The following is a 20705-nucleotide window of genomic DNA, read 5'->3' on the forward strand; positions in this document are numbered from 1 at the left end:
GAAGAGTAAGATCCACTGGTAAACTGGCATGGTTAGTGTGTTGCAGCTGGGCAACCAAGGGGGTCAAGGAAAGCTATCTTGGACCACACACCCGCTTTGTTACAGGGATAAAATCAGATAAGCTCACACTAGTACACAAAAATGGCTATGACACATATTAGGGTGATCTAATAAGACTTTTATTACATTTCACACACCAACCAACAATGGGTTCCATAGCAGCCTAGAACTGGATAACCTGGCCCTGTAAGGGGAAGCAAAAAAAAACACAGACTGAGTATACAACCAACAGCAACCGAAAGCATTTTTTATTTTGTAGATTCCCCACTACCCATTTGCAAAAGAGGCTCATCACTTGCTATCAGCTGACCAGGACCACTCCCAAAGACTAAAGATAAACCTAGAAAATGATTTCAAACCTGTATGATTATGGGTCCCATATAATGCACCCTGAAAAGTATAGTTTTTCATACTATTTGAATCCACTGCACTCCTACAAACATTAAGGCTCCCGAGGGAAGCCCTAAAACAAGATAGGTGCATGAGAAAGGTGTACATATCCTGATTTGTTTTCACTTATTTATTCCTCCAACTCTTTTCTGTCATGACACTATATCAAACCCACTTTTACAATCAATCTAATGGTCCAAAGGATAGCTATTATCTCTCACTGTCACAACAAACACCCACAATTAGCAAGACAGGCAGCATCACTTTGGACACTAAAGGATGGGGCCAGCATTGCACAGAACATGACTTAGCAAAGTTTTGTACCTTTCTCTTCTTGTCTCCTCCCAACTCGAAGTGCTTGCACCTCTTAATGGCCAGCATCCTCTTTGACCTGCAATTGGGCTCCACACATTCCAGTCTCAGCACAATCTTTTTTGTGGTCTTTGCCTGAAATAGAAAATAAAGTCTATTCAGGCCCTGACAAAGGCCTATCTCAACATTTGCCCTCTACCTTCCCTACACCTACTTACAAGGCAAGGCAGAAAGGTGGAAAGGTGAGGCAATCAGTCAGATTAGTATTCCGTGAAAATGAAAAGTGACCACAATTAAGCTGAGATCCTAAAAAGGAAGATCCAGTCTCAGAAGTCCTGATTTCCCATTCATTCATTCATATTAATTCCTGAAATAAACCCGCAACAGGAATCCTCCAGTTCTACACCAGCATACTCAGCTTCAAGTTGCACCATACAAGTTTCCATAGCCTTCCAGTCAGGCTCACCTTTTTGCGGAAGATGGGCTTTGTTTGGCCACCATAGCCACTCTGCTTGCGATCATATCGCCGCTTTCCTAATGGGAAGAAATTGAATCCTTCAGATAACAGTGAAGTCTACTTGAAACTCAACCCCCCTAAACACTACAAGGACACAGGAACAACCAACTTCACCATGAGGTAGGTTGGCTATCTGTGTTACTACAACATGCAACTGTTTCCTCCTGCCACACATTCTCGGAACAGCTTACCTTGCCTATTTTTCTCTCCTATGGTTTTGAGGTTTGACAAACCAGTTGATGTTTATCTACTTTACTATGATAGTGTTGTGTGACGAGGTACATGCAGGCAGAATCTTTATTTTTAAATGTTAAGGGAACCTCTGTATTCCCTTATCCCCCCCCCCAGCCTCCACATTTTGTATGGGTTGTGCACGCAAAGGCCAACACTGCAAAGTAAAAGCAAAATCCACTTAATGAAGTAGAACACTTCGTTTATTCACAACATGAGCTGATTCTGTATTTCCCACATGGCACAATGCTCTGTACTCCTCCTGCATTTCCTTAAATTAATGAAAGGTATGCTCAAATAACGCTTTACAGATGGCAATCCAAGTTTCAAAAAAATGTACCATTTCTAAAATATTGCAGGCATGCTCTTTGTGATTCCAAGAAATCGGGAGTAAAACATACAGTTCTGCAACGTACCCTGAGCATACAAAGATTCCTTGCCCTTCTTGTACTGGGTTACTTTGTGGGGCTGGTGCTTCCCACACTTTTTGCAGTAAGTCCTGCGGGTTTTGGGGACGTTCACCTGGAAAAGAAGAGTTAAGTTTTACAGCAGTAAGTGTGTCTCCTTAGCTTTGCATGCAACCATGAGATTATATCCTGGTAACTAGATAATTAGCATACCATGTGGTCAGGCAGAGTAAGATGCCCCTTAATAGGAAAACCCACCTAGCGAAAATGCATACAAGGGGGCCAGTGGAACATAGTTCACAGCAGTGTTCTTTTCAAGTGTAAATAAATAAAATAAATAAAAAACAGGACTTGAGCACAACAGCATTCTCACATTCCAAAGCAACTGCTCTTCTGAGGCACACATGGCCATCGACAGGTTTACACGACGGAATTACAAATAATCAAATCCCCGCCAGCAGAAAATCAGCACGAGAAGGCTGGTTTGGAAACCTTTCCACAGACGAGCTAGTTTTCTATACGCAGGAATGTTAATGCCTTTATATGCCGCGTGCCCTCCGCCAACACCCCCGCAACCTGAACTACAGCGCAGCCTACAATAGCCTAAGAGCGACCTGCACTACCGTCAGGGCCTCGCTCGCTGGACAGGCACAATCAGAGTCTACCATTCTGGCCTTGCCAACCTCGGGTCTTTTCCACCTCTTCTCTCCACAACCCGGCGATTCCCCCAACCAAATCCCCCCAGCCCTGTCGGCCGTCTGTCGCCGCTTCTCTGAGACCCACGTCCGAACCGCTGCCCTTAGCCCCCGAAGCGGATGGCTTTGGATCCAAGAATCTCACCATCTTGCCAGCGTCAACGTTGCCTCCACAGAGAAAGAAAGAACTTCTTCCCGGAATCGGAAGTCAAAGATACGCGAGAGCAGAAAAAGAAAGGGAAGCCGGAAGGCTAGAGCGTCACTCGCAGGCTCATCATAGAGTCGTCGAGGAGGAAGAACGAGCGAGCCGTGACCGTCACCTTCAGGAATGGAGAAGAAATTGCGGGCACATGTGCTTGCATGGCTTGTTCGCGTTGCACACTTACTTGAGAGTAACAAGCCCCATTGCACTCGACGGGACTTACCTTAACATAGGTTAAGGTCGTGATGCATGAGTTTGTATAACAAGGATATTTTTTTTCCAAGTGCAGCTTTTCCCAATTGGGACGTTGCGGCGACTGCGACGGATAAGGAGCAGCTGGCATAACATTTCCTTTTTACGCAGCTCATAGAAAGGTACAGACCTCTGGCAATGATACTGAAATCATAGCCATCGTAGCCATCTTCATAAAATAGTAATAATAACAGTAGATGTTACAAGTAGACAAAGTCACAAAAAAGGTTGTGTGGTGTGTTTTATTTAACCATTTTATCAGGAAGAGAGTTGCTCACATAGTGGATTACTTGGAAAGAGGAAGCTTTCGTGGCTGTGCAAACTCCGGAGATTCTCCCTATGTTCAACGGGCCTCACACTGGCGAGGGCTGCCTCTGGCCCTGACCTTCCCTATACACACGCACCCGGTACTTTATTTAGCTTTCCACTGACAAACACACTCCTCTCCGATTTGGCCAAATGGCAGTTTTTGCAAATACTGGGGGGGGGGGGCGGGGAGAAGTTTCCTGACCTGGAGTTAACCTCAGCTCTGAGTTGCAGGCTGGGGTTAAAGAGAGGCCTTGGTGCACATTAGGGTAACCCAAATGTTATGAAAGGCCGCGGCGATGTTCAGGCTTTTGAGTTGCCAAACTCTTAGCCAGACAAATTGGTAAGCAAAACAGAAAGGGAGGCGGAAGAGGGAAATGGTTAATGTGGGCCATGGACAAAGATTGGGCATCGCTGTACATGTCACATCACCACTATAGATTTAAAACAATGTTACACTCAGTGCTTTTTTCCTGGGGGTATGTAGGGGTACACATACCCCTAAACATTTTTTGAATCTTAAGTTTGGCCTCATTGAGGGGCAGTATTTCAATGTGAGTAGGAAATGAGAGTACCCTTAAACATTTTTTTTAGAAAAAAAGCACTGGTTATACTACATTACCAGCTGCCACTTTTACCAAATAATCCCGGTACTTGTAGTTTACCTCCACAAAGAGCTACAGTTCCCAGCATTCATGGCAAGCTACATTTCCCAGGATTCTTTCGGGGAAGCCATGACTGTGAACGAGATGTAAGAGTGCTTTAAGTGTACAGCATGGTGTCATTGTGACCACAGTTTTCCTGTGCCTGGCATCACTCTTCATATTTTATGAAGCTCTCAAAACCAGCTCTACAGTTAAGCCCCAGTTCAAATTGCACCCTGCTCAAGCCTTATTTGCTTGTAATGGCAGGATCCATCTTGGATATGACCCCTTTTCAGCTTGTTCTTTCTTATACAGTACAGGGAACATCTTCCTTTGCCTCTTTTGCAGTTTGCTGTGCAATAATTATTCCAACCCCCCCCCCCCCATGCTCCAGAATTGGGCCAACTGGATTGGCGTGAAAGCTTTTGAGTTTCGCAGGATGTTTCAACAGGCTGACCCTACTTGATGAAGAATTCTGGAAAACAAAAAATATATATCTGAAATTAGCCCAATAAAAGATAGTTAACCGATTCTGTATCTTCCTTTCATTGTCTTCCCCTCTGCTTCTATGGCTGTGTACCCACTATAATTTTATAGCACATTCCCAGCACATTCTTTCCCTCAAATAATTCTGAGCATAGTAGTTTACCCCTCACTAAGTTATAATTCCCATCAGCCGTTAACAAACTAGTGTCCAGAATTCTTTGAAAGAAATACAGTAGTACCTTGGGTTAAGTACTTAATTCGTTCCGGAGGTCCGTTCTTAACCTGAAACTGTTCTTAACCTGAAGACCACTTGAGCTAATGTGGCCTCCTGCTGCCGCCGCACTGCCGGAGCACGATTTCTGTTCTCATCCTGAAGCAAAGTTCTTAACCCGAGGTAATATTTTCTGGGTTAGCGGAGTCTGTAACCTGAAGCATATGTAACCTGAAGCGTATGTAACCCGAAGTACCACTGTAATGTACTTCAAATGTACTTCAAGGTCTGGTATGCATGGAACCATTTGCTTCCTGGAGCCAATTCTGTTTCTCCTTCCCTCTCCTTGCCTCTCTGCAGACAGACCTATTGCCTCTTACCAGGCAAGGCCTGGCCCCCCTACTGAGCTAGGACTTCCTTTTCTTGCAGGAAGACTGAAAGCTCCTCCAGGGGTTTATTGAGCTCATTTGCTTGCACAGAGCTTTCACAGCGGTTAGACTATGTCTGTTGCTTATTGAGTACTTGTTCTTATTTGTTTATGGGGTAGCTATACAACAAGCATTCACCCACGTTTTCCTGCAGGGTGTTTACACATCTTCCCATTAACAATTCGTTCATCTCACACTTTTCAATACATTTCCCAGTCACTTTCCTAGCAGCAAAAAAACCAAACACTTGTGGCATTGTTTTTCTTAAAAAGCAGATTTGTTGCGCTAGGGTGACAGAGCGCTTTAATCCATTTTCATTGTGCAAGTGTAAACTTACAGTGTATGCTTGAAACCCACCCACAAATTAGTGACAGCCTGGGCTGAAGGCCCCTAGAGTATGCCTTCGGATAGGCATTTACTGTGGGATCAGTATTCCCCATATAAACAAGTCATTTGCAGCAGCCACACAACATCTTTCACATCAAAATGCCAGCCCATTTTAACACCCCCCATTTAATCAAGATTAACTCTTTTCAGGGGAAAGAGGATAATAGGAAGGGGGGGCACCTGTTGCCAATGACCTGTTCGCAAATTAACCCCCTTGTGTCTGGAGACACCCTGAGGGTGGCATCATGGTTGAAAGGAAATAAAGACAGTTTGGTCAGAAACTAAGAAAAGGGGAACTGAAAGGGTGGGGTTAGCTCCAGATGACAGTCTTCCCTGCAGTGCAACACAGCTCTTTGACTGAGTCTCCTGCTGCTGCCATTCCTTTTGCCAGCCGTTCAAAGATTTTAAAACCATCCACCTATGTGCCGGCTGTTGCAGAGTCCAGAGGCGTCTCAAGGAACCTGCTGCTTTTGAGAGGAGCCCAGTTGCAGCACCGTGTGTGGAACAGCAAGGACAAGAGTCAACCAGTGAGTCTTTAATCATTTGCGCTAGCTCAGAATCAACAGTGCTTTTGAAAAAGAGAGAGGGAGAGAGAGAGGAGAGCAAACTAAGAAGTGGGGAGGGGGAAATGAAAGCTATGATGGCAGGTTGATTTGTAGCCTCATTCAGAAATCAAGTGGAAAATTTCAGAGTGATGATCTTGGGCCTGAGAACACCAATAGCAATCAGAGCAACAGCAGATTTGATGAGTCTTGTGCAACTAAACTGTGGGCCACACAGACACTCTAGTTTTCTGTTCTCAGGTGTATTTCCCAGCCCACGCACCTCTGGCTGCTGGTATTAAAATCCTGGACGCCATGTCTTCTTAATTGTGTACCTTGCAGATATACATGTGCGTAGGCAGAAATGTAGGAAGCTGCCTTATACTGTCAGACTAATGGTCCATCTAACTCAGTATTATCCACACTGAGGTGCCAGAGATCAAATCTAGGACCTTCATGTGGAGCATGTGCACTACTGCTGAAGTGCAGCTTCTGGTTACGCTGTGTTTGTACTCTTCCAAGGAACACGGCATCTGTGGCCATCACAAGCCATCTGTGCGCAGAGACAGTGATGTACTTGCTTTTTGAAGCCATTCACATAGGGAATTAAAAGTATTGCGATGGCTTCTTACATGCTATGTTTTCTATTACTATTTGTATAAAGGAAGAGTAAGTAAATAAATATGGAACATTTGTGATTATGGACAAAATTAGAGCCATGGTAGATAGCAGAGCAGGCGACGCAGGTGGCGCTGTGGGTTACACCACAGAACCTAGGGCTTGCCGATCAGAAGGTCGGCGGTTCGAATCCCTGCGACAGGGTGAGCTCCCGTTGCTGGGTCCCTGCTCCTGCCCACCTAGCAGTTCGGAAGCACCTCAGAGTGCAAGTAGATAAATAGGTACCACTCCGGTGGGAAGGTAAATGGTTTTCCGTGCACTGCTCTGGTTTGCCAGAAGCGGCTTAGTCATGCTGGCCACATGACCCGGAAGCTGTACGCCGGCTCCCTTGGCCTATAGAGCGAGATGAGCGCCGCAACCCCAGAGTCGCTGGCGACTGGACCTAATGGTCAGGGATCCCTTTACCTTTAGATAGCAGAGCCAGGAATTTTTAGACAATTAATAAATTAATTGGCAACTGGTTCCCCCCTCCTTCTGTATTGGAACTGTTTGTTTGTTAGGCTTATGTATCACCCTTCATCTTAAGATCTCGGGGCGATTCACAAGATAAAAATACAAGGTTAAAACACAAATAAATAGTTAAAACAAAAGCAGCAAAACTATAACCTCCCCACACAAATATATAAAACATTATAATACTTAGCATTCAACCAGTGCTTTCCAGTGTTCAAAGTAGTACAGATGCATTATCTAATTGCAATCCCATATGGATTGCAATTGCAGATGAGAGTGGCTGGAGGTGTAGCTCAAAGTCTGTCTTAGCTTTTTTGAACATTGCTTGGCTCTATCTAATTAATGCCTTCTTTTTCTGATGCTGTGGATGTTGTGCTAGGGAGAAACCTACTTCTAATACAAAAAGCAAAGGTTGGCCCCGAAGAGAAAAAAATCCAAAAACTAATACTTTTATTAGGTTGAACAAAATGCTACAAAATAGTGTGCAAGTTTTTGAGTCCTCCATAATTCATCACCAGGCTTTGTGGTAAACAAAACAAGATTGGGGGAAGAGGAAGGGGAAAAATTGGCTGATGTTGGATGAAATCTGAATTTAGTCACAGTCTTAATGTGGGAGGAGAAGGTACCACACATTCCAACGAGGACCTATTTCAAATGTGGAAAACATTTGGCCCTTCCAATGTTAATGAACTACAACTCCCATCAACCTCTGCAAGCATGGCTAATGACCAGGCATGATGGGATTTGTAGTTTAGCAACACCCAGCACGCCAAATTTTCTCTACACTTGGTATATTTTGCTATTTTGTAGGTTTCAGTGGGACTGTTTCCCAAGACAGACATACAATGGTTCATCATCCTTGTGAAAATATAAAATCAAGCTGTTACACTCAGATCTCCATCCTTAGGTGAAACACAAAGGTTCCTTCAATGGGGAAAACAAACAAGAATACAGAGCAGAATACAGAATACAGATGGGGCCTCATCTTATCTGAAAGCCCCACAATCTGTGCAGATGAGAAGGCTTATCAAGACGTTAGATGCATAAGATAGATACTGCTTCTGTTGAATAGTGGGTAGACATGGCAGACGACACAGTGATTTCTCCAAAGCAGCTCTTTATTTTGTAAGCTGGAACAGAACTGAACAGCAAACAGCTCAGCCGGCCTGCTTTTATAGGCATCTGGCTGTCAACATTGTAGCAACAACAACCCAGGGTTTCCCGCCTAAAATAACTGACGTGGACCTGAGTGAAAACTATCTACAGTATCCCCCTGCTGGCCCAGGGTGAGAACTTCAGTACATAACACTCCTCCCCACCGAGATAAGGCGTTAGTTACAATCGTAATGGTTTCCTTATATACAGCACTACACGTAATGGTTCAATTAGGCACAAAAGCATATCGGTTACATTTCCCATACTTAGACCAACAGTGATACCTGTCCAACAACATAGTCCTTTAAATAAGTTGGGCGCTTGGAAACTCTGCCAGACCACCGGGGACTGGTAGCCAAGTCCGGGGGGCCACACAATTCTTCCTGAGGCTGTGGTGCGACCCTAGGTGGCGTTGAAACCAAATCCTCTGGATTCGCTGCTGTGGGTGGAGCCTCCGCAAGTGGAGTGGTCTGAGTCTGTGGTAAGTCTGGCAGACCCTCTGAAAAGGCTTGGTTCGGCTCCACGCTGGCAGTTTGCGAGGGAGGTGTAGGTGGAGCCTCGCCATCTGTAAGTGTCTCTTCTGGAGCCACAAGCGCAGTTGGGGGCACCACGATAGTGTCCAAGTCCCCAACCCTGCGCCTAAGCTGGTCTATATGCCAGTGCCACAAGCGTCCGTCTTTGAGTGCCACCTGGTACGAGCGAGGTCCAGTGACTCCCACTACTGTGGCTGGCACCAAAGGAATGTCCCCCACATAGTTCCAGGCAAAGACCTGGTTTCCTGGAACAAATGACCGTGGCGCGTTGGCACAGCCTGGGGGTTCGGCCACAGCAAAGTCCGGGTGCAGCCGGTCGAGCGGTGACCTGAGGCGGTGGCCCATAAGCAGTTCATCAGGACTCCGCCCTGTGGCCGCATGAGGGGTGATGTGTTGCACGAACAAGTATTCGGCGACCCGCTCGTGCCAGTCTCCCCGGTCCAGGCGCACCAGTGCCTCTTTTGCCGAGCGCACCATTCTCTCCGCTTGCCCGTTGCTGGATGGATGAAAAGGGTGCCGTTAGGGCATGGCGGATGCCCAGTCCCAAAAGATACCGCTCAAAAGTGCCTGACGTGAACTGCGGTCTGTTGTCGGAGACAAGGACATCAGGACACCCATGCGTCACAAACAGGCCTCACAGCACCCGGATGACGGCCTCGGTAGTGGTGGAGGGCATCAGGGCCACCTCCAGCCATTTGGAATAGGCGTCCACCACTACCATAAAGGTCCGGCCGTGAAAGGGGCCAGCCAGATCGATGTGCACCCTCGACCAGGGTGTCTTTGGCGTCTCCCAGGTGTGTCCCTTAGCTGCCGGTGGTGCAGGCCTCAATTCTTGGCACGCTTGACAGGCGGACACCCAGGCAGTGATGGCATCGTCCATGTTAGTCCACCAGACGTAACACCGAGCCAACGCCTTCATTTTGACAATTCCCGGGTGGCCAACGTGCAGAGCCTCCAGGACGCGTTGACGGAGTCTTTGGGGAATCACGACGCGGTCTCCCCACAGCAGACAGCTGCGATGAGCCGAGAGTTCATGTTGTCTGGTTGCGAAGGGCTGGAACTCCGATGCAAAAGACCCTTGTGGCCACCCCCTCCACACCCAGTTGAGCACACGGCTGATGGTGCGATCCTGGGCAGATGCGGAGGCCACAGTGGCAGCCGATACAGGCGCTGCCGGAAGATCCTCAATCAGGAGGTGCGATGAAGCTGGAGCCAGGTCTTCCACAAACGCTGGAAGAGGGCAACGGCTGAGGGCGTTGGCATGGCTTATCGATTTCCCCGGGCGATGGATGAGCCGGTAGTTGTAGGCAGCCAGGAAAACAGTCCATTGCAGCATGCGTGGCGAGAGGACCGGTGGAGTTGGACGATCACCGGTGAGGAGGCCCAGGAGCGGCTTGTGGTCAGTGACGAGGTCAAAAGTCCTGCCATAGAGGTATTCATGGAACCTCTTCACTCCAGCCACAAGTGCCAGTGCCTCCTTGTCGAGCTGGCTGTAATTCCGTTCCATCGGAGATAGCGTCCTGGAAAAGTAGGCGAGCGGTGCTTCTCTTCCGTCTGGAAAACGGTGACTAAGGACAGTGCCGATGCCAAAAGGTGAGGCGTCGCAGGCAAGGACCAGAGGCCTGGATTCACTGTACTGTACCAGCACACGGTCCGATGAAAGGAGAGCCTTGACCGCGTTGAAGGCCGCCGTCTCCCGATGACCCCAGGACCAAGGCGTCTTTGTGCTGAGGAGTCAGTGAAGAGGCTCAGCCACTGTGGCTTTGTGGGGTAGGAACATGTTATAAAAGTTCAGCAGCCCCAGGAACGCCTGCAACTACGTCTTGTTCTTTGGGATGGGGGCCTGCTGGATAGCGCGGATCTTGGATGTGGTCGGGTGAAGGCCGGAGGCGTCGATAAGATAGCCCAGGAACTCTACCTGTGGAATGGTGATCTGGCACTTCTCCCTCTTTACCTTGAGCCCGGCCTCTTGGAAGCTGGTCAGCACAGCACGGAGGCGCTCGAACAGCTGCTGGTGTGAGTCTGCGGACACCAAGACGTCATCAAAATATGGTACCACGCCCGGAAGCCCTTGCAGGAGACGCTCCATAAGGCTTTGGAAGATGCCAGGAGCCACACTCACCCCGAACTGCAACCGGCGGCAACGGAATGCCCCCCGGTGGGTGACGATCGTCTGGGCTTCAGCAGTGGCATCATTGATGGGCAGTTGTTGATAGGCTTGGGCAAGGTCCAGCTTAGCGAAGACCTTACCCTCACCCAGGGAATGCAGCAGGTGTTGGACAACAGGAACCGGATAAGCGTGCTGCTGAAATGCCTTGTTGATCGTGCACTTGTAGTCAGCGCAGATTCTCACTGACCAGTCTGGCTTGACAGGCGTGACGATGGGGGTTTCTCACTTGGTGTGGTCAACCGGCTCCAAAACTCCTTGGGCGATCAGCTTGTCCAGTTGTTCGTCCACCTTAGCCTTGAGAGCAAAGGGAACCCGGCGTGGCTTTAGCTTGATGGGGGCGACTTGTGGATCAAGGCTAAAGGAGATGGGCGTACCTGTATATTGCCCCAAAGTACCGTCAAAAACCTCGGCAAAGTCTTTGACCAGACCCTCAGTCTCTGCGTTAGAGATGCAGTTGATGCCGGTGACTTCCAGGCCGAGGGCATCAAACCAGTCTAGCCCTAGGAGGCTTCGCCGCTGACCTTCGACCACCACCAACCGGAGCAGGCCCGAAAAATCCTTGAAGGCGATCCGGAACCGGCCAACGCCTACCACAGGAATGTCGTTTGCCTGGTAGTCTCTCAGGTGTACGCGGTGAGAGTCGAGTTGCCTTTTGGACACTCTGGGTACCAGTCTTTTGATGGTGTTCCAAGACACGATGGACAGGGCAGACCCGGTGTCGCTCTCCATGTCACATGGAGCTCCTTCAATGAGCACTGTAACGTTCAGCTTGCGTCGCGTAGGTGAGTCGGTTTGGCCAGTCGTGGTTCCAGACGGGCAGCGGCAGTTGGTGAGAGCGAAACAGCTTTCCTTGGCAGACTGGAGTGAAGACTTGGACTTGTGAGTCGGTGAAGGGGGGGTGTCAGACGGAGCCGATCGGCAGACCCTAGCAATGTGGCCCCTTCTGGAACACTTCCTACAGATGGCGTCTCTGAATCGACACTTGGCACGGGAATGGTTGCCTCCGCAGCTGGCACATTCCGGTTGGCCCTTGGACTTCTTTTGGAACTTCCTGCGCTCCCGCTTTGTCTGGTGCACGTCATCGTCTTCACTGGAAGATGCCTCATCACTGCTGGCCTCTTCATGATGCACTGGAACTGGCTTCCTAGCAAGACGCGGGCTGCTGGACTTGCGGATATCCTGGGCGGAGCGTTCAGCAGTTTCTGAGGCCACAGCCTCCTCAATGGCTTTCTGTAGCGTGAGGTCTGGCTTGGCGAGGAGACGCCGTTGCAGATGGATGTCCCGGACCCTGCAGACGATTCGATTCATCAGGGCATCGTCTAAGTCTCGGAACTCGCAGTGCATTGCAGCCTGTCTGAGGGCAGTGGTGTAGTTGCTGATTGACTCCCCCTCTGCCTGGTTCCGGTGGTAAAACGCATGGCGGGCAGCAATCTTGGACGGCTTTGGTGCGTAGTGGTTGCGGAGCTTCTCTTGGATCGTGTCCCATGGTGTTGCCTGGACTGCTTCAGGCGCAACCAATGCTCGGGCCGTCTCAAACACCTCAGGCCCACAGAGGCTGAGGAATAGGCCCCGCTTCCGTTCATTTGATACTGCTGTTGGATTGGAGGTAGCAATCGAACCGAGCGAGGTAGGAGTCCCATGATTCAGAGGCTGGCACAAACGGCGGTAGAGGCACAAGTGAAGCCATGATGCGTGAAGGGCTACTTCCAAGCAGCTGGTGTTCTCTGTTGCATGGAATTGGATCCATCTCCAACTGCACATGGGAGTAGCTCCCATGGCAACTTTGGCCAGGCATATTTTTAGGAACACCAGAACATGACGGAACTTTTCATAATCTTACAGAGAATGTCAGAACCCAAAGTCAGCTCTCAGCATCGATTGCACACATGGCAAAAGAGATCATGGAAGTCATTAACACCTATTATTTTGAATATCAAAATTCTGCATCATGGAAAAATTGAACCCTGTGGCATATATTGGGGGAGAGGATCCTTTTTGGATGCAAAAGACACCCCTGTTCAGCCCTTGGCATCTTCCGTTAAAAGAGACCCTGTCAAGCTGCAGTCCATCAAAGCTGACAAGGAATGACTATAGCTTAATAGCAGAACATCTGTCTTGCTGGCAGACTGTCTCATGTTCATGGCATCTTCATTTAGGGCTGGGAGAGAACCATGTTTGAAGTCCTGGAGGGCTGCTGACAGTCAGTATAGACTATGGTTACCAGATTTTTTTCAATGAATCCAGGGGCTCTTTTTTATTTTTTAAAGCTGAGTAGCAACAGGGAGTCAGTAGTGGGGATGGTAAGGCAAAAGACCTTGGGTCCAAACACACATGCATAATGTATAAAGGTGCAAAGCCCTTCTTTCTCACCCTGTGAAACATAAATGCGCAGAGTTTTTAAAAAACTGGGCAATGGCTGCCCGCCTGCGGCTCCTGAGCCTCCCCCAATCTGTCAGAACAAAGGGGGAAGGGGGCAGGAGATCAGGGGAGTCTTGGGAGTCATGGGCGGGCGGGCGGCCCTTGCCCAGTTTTAAAAAACCCGCTGCTTTTATGTTTCACAGGGTGCGAAAGAAGGGCTTTGCACCTTGCCCGGCAGAGAAACCGTGCGCCTTGCACCCCTCCTAGGCAGCGGCCGCCCACCCGCAACTCCCAAGCCTCCCCCATCAATCAAAACAAAGGTGGAAGGGAGCAGGAGATCTGTACTGCCGGACGTCCCCGGTTCCCCTTTGGCAGTGGTGGCGGCAGCGGCAATCAACAGCCCGCAGCCAGCCAGAGCCAACTGCGCTACCAGGCTGGCTCTGGGCTGCTGAGGCTGCTGCTGCCACATTTCCCGGGACAGATTTGCAAACCTCGGGACATTCCAGGGACAGATTGCAAATCCGGGGACTGTCCCCAGGAACCAGGGACGTCTGGTAACCCTAGTATAGACAATACAGAGCTAGGTGGACCAATGGCGTATCTTGGTATAAGGCCACTTCCTAAGTTCCTAAGTTCCTTTGTTTACATGGCACTGAAATGATCCCCAAAAGGCACCCAGCAACCTTGTAGGGAGAACATTCCACCGTCAGGGGGCCACCACTGAAAAAGCCCTTTCCCTAGTATCTCACTTGGCTGGGGCAACCAGAGAAGGACTTCTGAAGATGGTCTGGGTTTGTGCATCTTGAATACATTTTGCGCACCCTGAATGTATTTTGATTTAATAAGAAAGAGAATTAGTTAGCTTTGGGTCATTAATAGTGCAATATAAGCATGTTTACACAGAAGTCTGTTAATCAGGGCTTCCTTCCTAGTCTGTATTATGATGATGATTGCAGCTGTCCCTTTTTGTTGATTAGCGGAAGTCCAGCAAATCCACCGTGGAAGGGGAGGAGGAGGAGGAGGAGAAGGCGACGTGAGCCATGTCGAATGTTATCCTGGAGGGCATCTTTCTAAAACGCTCTCAGCAGAAGAAGAAGACATCCCCTCTCAACTTCAAGAAACGGCTCTTCCTGCTGACTGAGAGCAAGCTTTCCTACTATGAGTACGACTTTGAGCGTGGGGTGAGTGACAGAGAAGAGACAGCTGGCTGTGATAGAAGTGAGGTAGCTAGGTGCAAAAGAGTACATGGCTTTTGCGCCTTTAATAGTTGCATTAAAGAGGGACTTCCAGCAGGAAGTTGTCACTAAAGATGCAGCAACCTAGCCACCCTAAAGCTGCTGATTGTAGATGCCATGAAAGGGCAGCAAGTGTTTAGTTATTTAATTTATTGTTACTGTATTTTTACTGACAGGGACAGGGAAATGTATGTGTAGGATTTTCTGTCTCAGGTGCCCAAGGGACCAGCCTTGGGAAATGTGCATCGGTTATGCTGAGGGATGGTGAATGGCCCATGATCACCTAGTGAACTTTGTGGCTGAGTGGGGATTTGAAGCTGGAGTTCTACTGTCCAAGTCTGACATGCTCAACTAGGTATGGGGAGCCTGTTGTTGGACTCTGATTTCTCTCAGTCCCAGATAATGATCAAGGATGTTAAGAATTAAATAACAATGTGGTGGGGTGCCCACACTAACTCTCTGAAGACACACAAAACACCTTGATCTTGCAAAGGAGATCTACATCAGGAAGGCGGTTTTTGTCTGTGCAGCAAACACAGCTGTGGGGTTTACATTGCGATCTAAGGCCCGTTGAACTGGGTGAGTAGTGTCACATCCACACGGTTACATGCAAAGTGCTCTTAAACCATTTTGACAGCCCTGGGAACCTTGACTTGTTAAGGATCCCCGGGATTGTAGCTTGATTGGGGGGGGGGGTAAGGTCTCTTAACAACCTTCAGTGTCTTTAACAGACTACAGTCCCCAGGATCCTTTGGGGGAAGCCATGTCTTGTTAAAGTGGCATAATAGTGCTTTAATGTATGGTATGTGGGTGTGATTCTTTTGATGGATACAGAAGGACTCATGTTTTGATCCTAGGGACTCAGCTACATTAGTAAAAAAAAAAAAGCATTTTAAATGTGTTATAACACTGTGACACCACATGGTGCTGTGGAGTTCAATCCTCGGCAATGTGATTTCTCATTATTATTATTATTTTTTAATGTATTTTTATTAAAGATTTTCTTGATTTACAGAAGTATGTGTAATGTGTCTCTCTCGTATTTTTTCCATGTAACATTTTTACAAATCAGTTTCATTTGTTGAGACATTAGGAAGAAAAGGGGGAGAGGGGTGGAGGGGGGGGGAAGATGAGTGGGGTCGGGTGGCAATGTTTCTATATTACTTTCTATATGTAGGGTTTGGTGTCAGCGTTGCTTGTGCAGGTTCTCTGCTGTTTACTTGTGTTCTTTTGGTAGTGAGAGAGGTTGGGGTTGGCCTAGGCCTAGGGTGTGGTTGTTTGTTTGTTATTGGCTGTGGTGATCTTTGTTTTCGTGTGTGAGTGGGGTGGGTGGGTGTTTTGGATCAGGTTAGCCGTATTGATTTGTATGCTGTTGGTGGATTATTGACATTGTCTTGTTGGGCTGTGTATGTGATAAAGGGGAGCCATACCGGGGGAAAGGTGTCTTCTTCTGTTTGTCCCCGTGTCAGTTTCAGTTTATTGGTTAATTTTTCTAGTAAGGCTGTTTCCCATACTATTTGGTACCATTGGTCCATGCTTACTCCCGACAGGTCTCTCCAGTGTCTGGTTATGGTGTTTCTGGCTGCTGGAAGTAGGTGGGTTATGAGTTCTTTGTGGTGTAAATGGGCATTATTGTCTTGGAAGATGTTTAGTAGGGCCAATTCTGGGGTGATTTCTAATACTTGCTTAGTTATTTTACATATTTCTCGTATGGCTGTTGTCCAGAATAGTTGGATTTTGGGGCACTCCCACCACATGTGTAGGTATGTGCCTGTGGAGGTGCACCCTCTCCAGCATTTGGTGAGGTTCCTGGGTGTATTAGCGCTAGTTTTCTTGGTGTTAGGTACCACCTGTAGGTGATTTCTCATTATGAGCTTTACAATGCATTTTCCTGAAACTTTTTGTGTGTGTGTCTAGACCCAGCCTAAGCCACTAGCTGTGCAAGTAGTGCTGGCTCAAAGCTGGACTGTCTTAAAGCATTCCTGTTTTCTCCTTTGCAGCGCCGAGGAAGTAAGAAAGGCTCTGTGGACATTGAGAAGATCACCTGTGTGGAGACTGTGGCTCCAGAGAACAATCCTCCACCAGAACGGCGAATCCCGGTAATGAAACACTAATGTGCCTTCATTTCAGACAGGATGTTCCTGCTCTCAGCAGCCACAAGATTCTCCTGCTAAACATATACATGCATTCCCTTTGGGGGGGAATGCCACATTGTTTTTCAGTGCTCCACAGTTACATCAAATTGCCATCCAGGGACAGTGCCCTAAACCAGCTGTGACATGTTCCCTTGTGGTCAGTGGAGGGTCCAGATCCATACCCACAAGGGAGGCCACAGAATAATGGACCAACACAGATACCTGCATTTTGGGATTCCCCTTGAAGGAGTCTTTCATGGGTCTGGGGGCTGTCAGGGCGAAGTCCTGGAGTTCCAAATGTATCAGTGGTACTAGCTGCTTGTGAGGTTCAGTGTAGGAGCATAGCTGAGTGAGCAGAGCATCTGCTTTGCATGCAGAAGGTCCCAGGTTTGACCCCTGGAGTCTCCAGGTAGGGCTGGGAAAGATCCTTCTCACGGCCCTTCAGTGTTAGACCTGCATGAGGAACCTCAGGTATAGGGGCCAATTGGAACACTCCCCTGATTCCCTCCCTGGCCCTGGACGGAATGCATCCTTGGACTCTGATAATTCCTCTTGATTGTGTGAATGGAGGGCAGAGATTGGAAGGTGTGTGGAGAAGCTAGCCTACTTTACAAAGGTAAAATATATATTTGTTGCTTTGCCCCCTGTTATAAGAAAAAAATACCTGCTCCTTTTCCTTTATGGGGTATTCCAGAGCACATATAGAGTCCTTAAGTGGGTTCCCTATCGGTAGGAGAAAATAACAGAGGCCAACCAGAGTATATTGAGAAGCAAAGCAGCTAGTAAACCTGATCTTTATTCAAGGAACTGTTGCAACAGGGTCCCCACTCACCACACGCAGACCACCCCCTAAAACATCAGGCGTACATCACAGAAGGAGGTAGTCTACAGCAGCTGAGGCGGTCTACAGCAGAAATCCTGTTTGCTAGGATACCTGATAATGGTCACTGACTGCATTACCTGGGCAGCCTGGCCATTCTTTTGTGATGGTTGATACTTTAGTTCCTGAATCCAGGCCACAGGCTCACCCTATTCATACACATATGTGCCCTTAAGACAGGATTTACAAGCAAAAAGACAATGGGAAGGCTTTCCCCATTTGCCTCCCTTGCTGCAGAGGAGTATTTGAGGTCATTGGGAGAGTTAAAATGGCTTTAGGATTGTTCTCCTGTACTATTTAAGACACATGGTTCATATATTTAGATATGTGTGCATTTATGAATATTTATTTTCTATATTTGAGACCTTAAAATTTAAGCAACACCCACTTTCACCTGCCCACAGTTTCCTGGGCATGAGTTTTGGTGTGTAGGGGAAACATTTCTAATGTACTAATCTCCCATCTATTTCACATGCACACAGAGAAAAGGAGAAGATCTAAGCGAGACAGACATCATAGAGAGGTTCCCCTATCCTTTCCAGGTGAGCTGCTTTTCCTGTTAGCCACCCCATAATAGACAGTTGGGTCACATGTTCCAGACTCAAGAGAATGTGTCTGTACCTGTTTTGTCTCTTACTCTATTGCCCTTAATGACTCCTAGAATCTGTTGCTTTAGTCCTCCACCATCCTGCCCCATGGTCAAGCCACAGGTACAGCTAAAACATTATCAGGTACATTTATACAAAAAAAAAAAAAAGGCGAAAGAATTTGTTGGCAGGATGGTTTCAGCTCAAAATGCCTTTAAACAGGGCAACTCTGGACTTAAGGGACGTGGGTGGCGCTGTGGGTTAAACCACTGAGCCTAGGACTTGCCAATCAGAAGGTCGGCGGTTCGAATCCCCGCGATGAGGTGAGCTCCCGTTGCTCGGTCCCTGCTCCTGCCAACCTAGTAGTTCAAAAGCACATCAAAGTGCAAGTAGATAAATAGGTACCACTCCGGCGGAAAGGTAAACGGCATTTCCGTGCTCTGGTTCGCCAGAAGCAGCTTTGTCATGCTGGCCACATGACCCGGAAACTGTATGCCGGGTCCCTCGGCCAATAAAGCGAGATGAGCGCCGCAACCCCAGAGTCGGCCACGACTGGACCTAATGGTCAGGGGTCCCTTTACTTTTACCTTACTCTGGACTTAATAGTCTTACAGTGACGGACCTACATTTCTGGGGCCCTGAATGTTGAACTGTCGCAAGGCGCTCCTTCACAACCAGCAGCGAGGTCTGGATAACTGCTGTTATCTTCTTCAATGGGGTTGTTCCACGACAGATCACCACACCTGTACAACATCTGTGCTACTGATGGTCAAGCTTAGGAATGTTGAAATATATACAGTGGTACCTCTAGATGCGAACGGGATCCGTTCTGGAGCCCCGTTCGCATCTAGAGGTAAACGTAACTAGCGACGGCGTGTCTGCTCATGCACGCGTCGCTTTTTGCCACTTCTACGCATGCGCGTGACATCATTATGAGCGTCTGCGCATGCGCATGCGGCGAAACCCGGAAGTAATGCGCTCCGTTACTTCTGGGCTGCCGAGGAGCGCAACTCGAACGCGCTCAACTCGAAGCATATTTAACCCAAGGTATGACTGTACAACAAAAAATGAATAGGTTGAGTCATGCCACTCAAATTGGGTCTAGTGGACCAAAAAATTTAAAGCAATGTGAACCAAAGTCACTTCTGGGGCCCCTCCAGGAATTGGGACCCTGAAGCTTAAACGTCATCGTCTTATGCTCCTCTTCCCCTGGCTAAAACTGCACACACACCATATATTTAAAGAACACAGCCCAAGAGTCCTGGGAACTATAGTTTGCCAAGGGTTTGGGGAACTAGTTCTGTAAGGGGTAAACCACAATCCTTAGGATTTTTTTTTTTTTTTTGTGGGGGGAGTCAAATGCTTTAAATGTGTGGTGTGTGCATACAGACTTTCAGACCATTGGTCTTTGTAGTCCAGTACTGTCAGTTTCGGTTTCTCTGTTTCTCATTTACCTGGTTTTAAATCCAATTCTCCATGTTGCCACAGCAATTTGCATTTTAAAAAATCCTTTCGAATATTTTCAGTGAGAATTCCTCCTAAGATACGTTTTTGACTGAAATTTTGATTAAAATACTTTTGTGTGTGCGTGCGCAAAAATGCATTTTTGTATCTTATTTTCATGACAGTATGTGTGTACTTTCCCCTTATGAATGCTTTTTTTGTATGCATTGTTTGGTTGGATAACTCCATCAAAAATTTCGGAAGGATGCAACTTTCAAAGGACAATTGCGTTTCAGTTATCCTATTGGTTTACCAAGCATGAATCACATCATTTCTCTTTACGTTCGCATAAAATCCTATTTCTTTCTCCCATCCCTTCTTTCAATAAGCAGTAAACCAGCCATGGTACATTTAAGAATCTCCTGCCCTTATTGGTCTCTTGGACATCTGCCTCAGACTCCCATCTTGATATGACACTATTGTCTGTGTACAATGTGTTTGTGGCTCTCATCTGTGCTGCTCTGACTCTGTCCCACTAGGTGGTGTATGATGAAGGACCCCTCTATGTCTTCTCTCCAACAGAGGAGTTGAGGAGCCGCTGGATTCACCAGTTGAAAAATGGTAAGTCTCTCTCTCTAGTAGTTAAAATCTAGATATTTTAAATAGGAACAATATTTTGCAGGAAGGATTCAGGTGGAAAATTAGATTTGCACACTTGAAATGAATTAAAGCAATCCGCTGCCCTTTTGCAACAAAGCCACTTAAAAGCAGACACACACAGCTGACTTTTTGCTCTTAGGAAAGTGATGGCGAAGCACCCTGAAAAGTGTGAGAAGAATGAATATTAACAAGAAGGCATATAAATGCCCTGTAAGCAAATCAGGATGAATTCCAGATGAATGCTTACTGTTGTATAACTTCCCTGCAGACAAATCAGAATGAGTGGCCTGTAACAGGGTTTCAAGCTGTTTCTGGACTACAATTCCCATCATCCCTGACCACTGGTCC

The 20705-nt window shown here is 47.6% G+C and overlaps 3 protein-coding genes across 5 annotated transcripts in view; 1 reads left to right on the forward strand and 2 right to left on the reverse strand.

The window, feature by feature from the left end:
* Positions 1–10135, reverse strand: part of LOC308578874 (uncharacterized protein) — a 39254-nt gene extending 29119 nt beyond the window's left edge. The window contains exon 1 of the mRNA XM_081179501.1: positions 8258–10135. Within this exon, the coding sequence (XP_081035627.1) occupies positions 8623–9366 (744 nt within the window). The 5' untranslated portion in view covers positions 9367–10135 and the 3' untranslated portion in view covers positions 8258–8622. The remainder of the gene's footprint in view (positions 1–8257) is intronic.
* Positions 158–2876, reverse strand: RPL36A (ribosomal protein L36a). The gene is made up of 5 exons (XM_081179504.1): positions 2758–2876; positions 1927–2032; positions 1229–1296; positions 775–897; positions 158–244 (listed from the first exon to the last, which is right to left on the reverse strand). The coding sequence occupies exons 1-5, from the start codon at positions 2758–2760 to the stop codon at positions 224–226; spliced, it is 321 nt and encodes a 106-aa protein (XP_081035630.1). The 5' UTR covers positions 2761–2876; the 3' UTR covers positions 158–223.
* The window catches only part of BTK (Bruton tyrosine kinase), a 39460-nt gene continuing 21764 nt past the window's right edge, over positions 3010–20705 (forward strand). Inside the window, exons 1-6 of one of the 3 annotated variants that reach the window (XM_081179437.1) lie at positions 3011–3188; positions 5920–6055; positions 14395–14598; positions 16653–16751; positions 18150–18209; positions 20237–20318. In XM_081179437.1, coding sequence (XP_081035563.1) covers positions 14458–14598; positions 16653–16751; positions 18150–18209; positions 20237–20318 — 382 coding nt within the window. In that variant the 5' untranslated portion in view covers positions 3011–3188; positions 5920–6055; positions 14395–14457. Of the gene's footprint in view, positions 3189–5811; positions 6056–14394; positions 14599–16652; positions 16752–18149; positions 18210–20236; positions 20319–20705 lie in introns of those variants that run through there. The other 2 variants (XM_081179438.1, XM_081179436.1) reach the window with 2 other exon arrangements.

The sequence above is a fragment of the Podarcis bocagei genome, assembly GCF_964188305.1.
Source record: "Podarcis bocagei genome assembly, chromosome: Z".
Taxonomy (NCBI): Eukaryota; Metazoa; Chordata; class Lepidosauria; order Squamata; family Lacertidae; genus Podarcis; species Podarcis bocagei.